The sequence below is a fragment of the Gadus chalcogrammus genome, chromosome 20, assembly GCF_026213295.1.
Source record: "Gadus chalcogrammus isolate NIFS_2021 chromosome 20, NIFS_Gcha_1.0, whole genome shotgun sequence".
NCBI lineage: Eukaryota > Metazoa > Chordata > Actinopteri > Gadiformes > Gadidae > Gadus > Gadus chalcogrammus.
The window spans coordinates 21,521,660-21,529,159 of NC_079431.1; the positions used below are offsets into that span (position 1 = coordinate 21,521,660).

At 45.9% G+C, this 7,500-nt stretch overlaps 1 protein-coding gene across 1 annotated transcript in view; it reads right to left on the reverse strand.

The window, feature by feature from the left end:
• Window positions 1-423, reverse strand: part of LOC130373072 (indian hedgehog B protein-like) — a 10,855-nt gene extending 10,432 nt beyond the window's left edge. The window contains exon 1 of the mRNA XM_056579304.1: window positions 357-423. Within this exon, the coding sequence (XP_056435279.1) occupies window positions 357-423 (67 nt within the window). The remainder of the gene's footprint in view (window positions 1-356) is intronic.
• Window positions 424-7,500: the final 7,077 nt, after the last annotated feature.

Below are 7,500 nucleotides of genomic sequence, written 5' to 3' on the forward strand. Positions count from 1 at the left end.
CTTTGAAGTCCTGGGTCAAAGGTCAAAAGGAGCCGCCCACGCCGCTATGAGATAACAAAAAGTGATCTGTATTTTCTCTCATTACTTTTGTCTCTTATTTGAAGAGAGGCCTGATTCATCACTGTGCAATCGTCCCTCGAAACGTATATGTTCAAAGGACCCTTTGTTGGTCGCTGTTGCACACCACGGAAGATTTTTCATACTTCTAATGGATGGATTCATATTGTTAAGGTTTCTCGGAGTGAGCTTTAAGGTGGCTCGCGAATGTTGAGACGCAGATGATATCAGAGATTTTAGAATATTTCCCCTTCACATTATGATTCTTCCATCGTAACATTCCGCCCAAAAATCCTTACATTCACAAGCGAGATTGAGAAAGTCCAGGCTCAGCACGTGCTCCATCTCGTTGCCACCTGCACCCATCGGCTCGCTTGCAAGATTTTGGCCTGAAGTTCTTCCCAGACCTATACCCTAACAGTCCAATATGCATATCGTAGAATCAGGCCTCTCTTCATAATGACAAAATGTAATGAGAGAAATACAGATTCACTTTTTGTTATCGCATAAGCGGCGTGGTGCCGCGCTCCTTTTGACCTTTTGACCCCAGACTTCAAAGACGTGGCCACAGGCCAGCGCTGTCTACACACATTAAGCCACAAATGTACACCTCCATCCCGCAAAAAATGGGGCCTAGAAACTAACCATCTGTCCTTATATACATTGACTGTACTGTTGGAGGTTCACGCCCTTTTCCAGCCTTTGTCGAGATAGCTAGGGATGCTAAAATGTTGACACACATTTCCCGGGGCCCGAGAAACGACATATGCAAGATTTGTATTTCTAGCCCATAGAGAAAAAAAGTTTTCCCAAATGGACTGTCATTTGGACAAAGCCCCTTCAGAAGTGGTTGCCTGCGAGACTAATGGTTCAGAATGTGTGGAAAAAAAGTTTTTGAGATAGGAAGGTCCTACCGCCTGAAATTTGAATACCAGTATTCTAGGGCCTAACTGGGACCCCCGCACCGAAACTTGGCCCGGTCGGACCACGAGTGCAGGAAGGGGGGGCCTGGACTTTCATAATCTTCGCTCTGTGAATGTAAAGGATGTTTGGTCGGATGTCACGACGAAGAATCATAATGTGAATGGGAATATTCTATAAATCTCTTGATATCATCTTTCGTCTCAACACTTCTGCTGCAGCCACTTAAAGTCTCACTCCGAGAACCTTAAAATATGAATCAATCCATTAGAAGTATGAAAATATGTTCCCGGTGGTGCAACAGAGCAAACAAGGTGTCCTTTGACATCTACGTTTCGAGACGATTGCAACAGTGCCACACATGATCATATTTGAATATGTTTCGGGGTAGTAATTAGCTGTCGATTTTGGAGGCCTTTATCAATAATGACCAGCTATAGATTTGCTTCCGATGGAGATTTTTGACAAATTACATGTTAATTAGCATCTACACGTCCTGAGACGTGTGAGTCCAATGAGATCAAGCTCGGCCTCTTGCTACACCGAGATCATGTCCTAGACCTAGGTGTACCATGTCAAATACATGTTACCATTAGCTAGAGTGTCGTTCTTGGTGTCATTGGACTCAGCTCAACGTGTAGATGCTAAATAACATGTCATTTGTGACAAATCTTTATCGGGAAGCAAATCAATAGCTGCTCAGTATTGATTAAGGCCTCCAATTTCGACAGCTAATTACTACCATTAAACATGTTCGAATATGCTCATGTGTGGCACCGTTGCAATCGCCTGGAAGCGTAGATGCTGAAGGACACCTTGTTCGTCCTCTTACCCCACCGGAAAGATATTTACATGCTTCTGATTGACTAATGAATTGATTCAGCTATTCCCCCAGAAGTCTGGGGTCAAAAGGTCAAAAGGAGACGGCACCACGCCGGGGTGGATCCAGATCTCGGGCAACAGCGCAGGGTTGCCAGGTCCTGCAAAAAACGTGCCCCCCACATACCGTTCAAAATCCACCCAAAATGTCCTAGAAGCATCCCAAATAAAAAATGATATTATTGTGCCATTTTGCCAACGTTTGAAAGTAATACGATTTGAGGGAATATTTTTTTGTTGTTGTTTTAGCAGGCGAAATGCACCGTGTGTTTGTGTGCTGTGTTGTGTGTGTCTGTGCGTGCGTGTGTGTGCTTGTGTGTGCTTGTGTGTGTGTGTGTCTGTGCGTGTGCGTGCGTGTGTGTCTGTGTATAACACGCTATTTTATGTTGAAATGCGACGTAATCCAGTGTTCACGAAACGTACACTGTCAACGTAGGTATGCTTTTGGCGACTGGGTTGGCACTCAGATATACGTGTTTCTAACAAGATGATATCATTAAAAGTTACATAAACTAACAGTGTTAATAACACAAACGACCCCCCCCAGCTCCCCGGTCAACAACAGTCTCCCCCCCCCCCCCCCCCTAAACATATCGTGTCCACAATTTGCCGCGAAAGCCGTGAAACCCAAAACCCCGAAACCCGCCTCCACAGCGGCACACGTGGATACTGTAGGTATAACACGCTATTTTTTACGTTGAAATGCTACGTATCCAGTGTTCATGGAAACGTACACCGTGGACGTATTTTCTTGGCGACTGGGTTGCTCAACAACAGGTATAGTGAAATGGTGGTGGGCTCGATAATGTGCGGACGCTGAGAGGAAGTGGAGGGGGGAACATGTGGTCGTGTGCGTCTGTGTGTGCGTCTGTGTGTGTGTGATGGTCTGAAGTCGGGGAGGACGGGGGGTGTACACGCCAGAGAGGGGAATATTGCGGTGCACCCCACAACCAATGGGGGGTATCAGCGTTTTGAACCAGCAGCCTCTAATCCCGACACCCTGCCTCCACCAATTACACAGGCTTCAAACGAGGTGGGTGGGAGGAAGCAACAAGCGACAGACCAGTGCGGGGGCGTGTTCAGCGGCATGCAGGCACACTGTAATTACAAATATGGCAACCCAAGACATTTAATGACTTTTCCCCCTCCTTCCACTGATTGACAAGGCAGAGAGAGAGAGACAAGGCAGAGGGAGAGACAAGGTAGGGAGAGAGACAATTCAGAGAGAGAGACAAGGCAGAGGGAGAGACAAGGCAGAGGGAGAGACAATGCAGATAGACTAGGAAGAGAGCAATAAGGGAGAGAGAGAGAGAGACAAGGCAGAGAGAGATGGCACTTGATAGACAAGGCAGAGAGAGATAATGGAGAGCGAGAGACAGAGATGGAGAGAGAGACAAGGATGAGAGAGACAAGGCAGTGAGCGATATAAGGGAGAGAGAGAGATAAGGCAGAGAGAGACAAGGCAGAGGGAGAGACAAGGTAGAGAGAGAGAATTCAAAGAGAGAGACAAGGCAGAGGGAGAGACAATGCAGATAGACTAGGAAGATAGTGATAAGGGAGAGAGAGAGACAAGGCAGAGAGAGATGGCACTTGATAGAAAAGGCAGAGAGAGATAAGGGAGAGCGAGAGACAGAGATGGAGAGAGAGACAAGGATGAGAGAGACAAGGCAGTGAGCGAGATAAGGGAGAGAGAGAGATAAGGCAGAGAGAGATGGCACTTGATAGACAAGGCAGAGAGAGATAAGGGAGAGCGAGAGACAGAGATGGAGATAGTGCAAGGGTTGAGAGAGACAAGGCAGAGAGAGAGATAAGGGAGAGCGAGAGACAGAGATGGCGATAGAGACAAGGCAGAGAGAGAGACAAGGCAGTGGAGTTGGCTGGTTTAAACACTGATTGATCAATGTGCAACCGGGGTGAAGTCTCACCCAGTCCCAGAGTCCAGTCAGACTCGGCCAGGTGAGGCTGCTTCAACCAGCCAGCCAGTTGATAGGTAGGGGGAGGTTTGGACAAGCAGAACTAGCCAGCTCAATCCAGGTGACCATTATACATTTCAGAACAGCCAGTACTGCATGATTACTTTCTAGTAAGTACTGCCTTTGGAAATAGTAGCTATCACAACAGCATTCGATGAAAATTAACGATAATACTGAATAATTGCCCACCCCTTCTTTAGTAATATTTTCCAAGACACCCAGAACAATTCAGCCTTCTAAACTGCCGGTAAAGTTGCAGCTTCTTAATAAAACTCTTTAAAATTGCATTTTTTAAGTTATCTTAGCGATAGAAAATCCTAGCAAGATGCTCTGTGACTTCTCTCTCTGTTAACAAAGATAGAAATTCTAATCCAAGATGACTCATTTCCGACCAGAACACGGGACCGATGTTGTTGTTGTTGTGAATCCTTGTCGGTTTTCGTAGATAGCGTGCTGCCCTTGTTTACTCCCTGAGTCTCTGAACGTCTTACACACCATCACAACCACAGCGACATAATAACAGTGTACGGTGCAGACACACTCACTCACACACCCACACACACACACACACACACACAAACACACATACATACACACGCAGGCACACACAAACTAACTCACACACACACCACACACACTCGCACAGACGCACACCCATAAACACACACACACAAGCACACACACATACACACTTATGCATAAACACACACACACACACACACACACACACACACACACACACACACACACACACACACACACACACACACACACATAAAATCAATCACATAAACACATTCACAAACGCCTGATGACAACTGTCGCACATGCTTTCACCATTCCTGTAAGTACCCGGGTTCAGGAAGCCCGGGCTGGAGCTCAGAGTGAGGACCATGACAGAAAGCAGTGATGTTCCACCTCAGTAGCCCCCACGCATCCTGATGCTGTAGCTTAGCCTTCTCAGTATCAGGATTTAAAGTGTTAAACGTAAAATATTTTTTTTTACACTCACATACATGCACACATTGATGCCAACACACATACACAGACACACACAAACACACACACACACACACACACACACACACACACACACACACACACACACACACACACACACACACACACACACACGCTTATATATTTGGTTGAACTCGGTTAATATAAGTTTGAGATTTGTATTAATAGTTTCCCCATGGTCCTCCCCCAATTACTTTCTCATTCCGAAACAACAATTATTTGCATATTGAATCATACATTTTTTGTCATTTTGGTATTGGCAAAATTCTCCCTAAATTATTAATGATTTCCTATTTGTGTTATGTCTCAAAATCAACGGACAAAGTACCTTCCATTAGAATAAATTTAAAACATGGTGCATTTGAAGTGAAGGAAACGCGGTTGCACTTGATGGCTTTCACAAGCCACACTGCTCCGTGGATACATGCCTCACTCACAGCCTGCTCATCACTAAGACCATTAGGACCTTTACCTCACATGTTTAATGCTGCCTTTCAGAGTTTACATGCAGTTTCCAGAGCTTTCCTTTCCACCCAATGTCTAAAGAAACGCAAACATAAAAAATAATAGCTTGAAGTTTGAAATTCATTTAGAAATTATTTTGTTCAAAAGGAATGTATTTCTTAATATCACTCAATACACATAAACATGTTGGGGTAGCGTTTTCACACACACACACACACACACACACACACACACTCACACACACACACACACACACACAAACACACGCACGCACGCACGCACACACACACACACACACACACACACACACACACACACACACACACACACACACACACACACACACACACACACTCAGACACACACACACACACACACACACACATGCACACACACACAGACACACATAAACATACAGGCATGCACACAGGGACACATGCTTGAATGAGCACACACACGCACGCACGCACGCACACACACACACACACACACACACACACACACACACACACACACACACACACACACACACACACACACACACACACACACACACACACACACACACACACACACACACACACACACACACACACACACACATCATCTAGATCTCAGCAGATGTTTGGTCCACTTCTGCCTTCCCAGAATCCCACAAGTAAACGTATTTTCTCGCCGCAGGGTCGGGGAGCAAAACCACAGAAGACGACCGCTGCACTCCGACATAAAACAAAACACCAGAAGAAAAAAATGCCCAGAAACCTTTTAAAAAGGAGAAGGAAAAAGTAAAGGATTTCTAATCCATCCTTTATTGAGGTGGCCGGGCCTCGGCAGCGCAACCTTTTTTATGTGTGAGAAGGCTGGCCTGTAATTTAGGTAGCCACGACGACCAGAGGGACTTGTAATAAAACGAGGCTCTATTCTTGGATGCTCTGTAATAATGGATGCCACCATCCTCTCCTCTTGTTAGACATGAGGGATGGATGGAAGACGGATGGATGGATGGAAAATAGATGGATGGATGAGCGACGGATGGATGGGTGGATGAAAAACAGGTGGATTGATAGATGGATGGATGAATGGAGGGATGGATGGATAGACTGATGGATGGATATGCTGATAGACTGATAAATTGATAAACTGAATGATGGATAGACTGATAGATTGATGGATGGATGAAGGACATAGAATGTCAGCAGGATGGGGTCAAAGCAGAAGATGGACTGAAGACAGATGACTGTGTGAGAGAGATGAAGGATGATGAAATATGTTTTCGGGAAAGGGATGTTTGGGACGAAAGACCTTGTTAAGGCTTCATTCTTGGGGGGGGGGGGGGGGTGAACAACACACACACATCACATGCCCGCCTAATGTGACAGATGAAGACGTCTAATAAAAGATCAGCCCAACATAAAGGGCTGGGCGGGACGCCACGCAGCCTTTTATCTGTACATCTGCACCGACGGATGAGAAGAAGAGATGAAAAACACATGGCTGAGGTGTGCATGCCAGCATGGCAGATGGGGAGAGACACACACACACACACACACACACACACACACACACGCACACACACACACACACACACACACACACACACACACACACACACACACACACACACACACACACACACACACACACACACACACACACACACACACACACACACACACACACACACACACAACACGCACACACACACACACACACAGGGAGAAGGAGGTGACAGAGGAAATTAAGGTGAGGAATGGATCAGCTAGCGTCTCCGTTGTGCTGGAAGCTGGCCAGTCTGTTACATTTGGCCCAATGGGGGCTTAATGAGTTTGGGGGAGGGTTTCCTTTTCGGGGTGATGGATTGGGTAGGAGGTCAGGGTGCTGAAAAATGTTTCTCTGTTGGGGAATGAGGTGAATGAAATGGACAGAACCACTCTCTCACCATCCCTCCCCAGGATAATAGTGAGATGGATGGTTCTTGTCCTCAGATGAGAGAGCAGGGTAACAGCATGGAGCGAGAGGGAGGGTTACATTCAGAGTATAGATTCAATAACTGATGGAACCAATCAATCAGTTGAATCTGCGTTCTATCAATGATTTATGATGGCTTCATTAGTTAAATAGCTCCCTCCTGGTGGGGGATTCTAAATGGCCATTTTATCCCTGAACAGTAAATGTGGTTTCACTT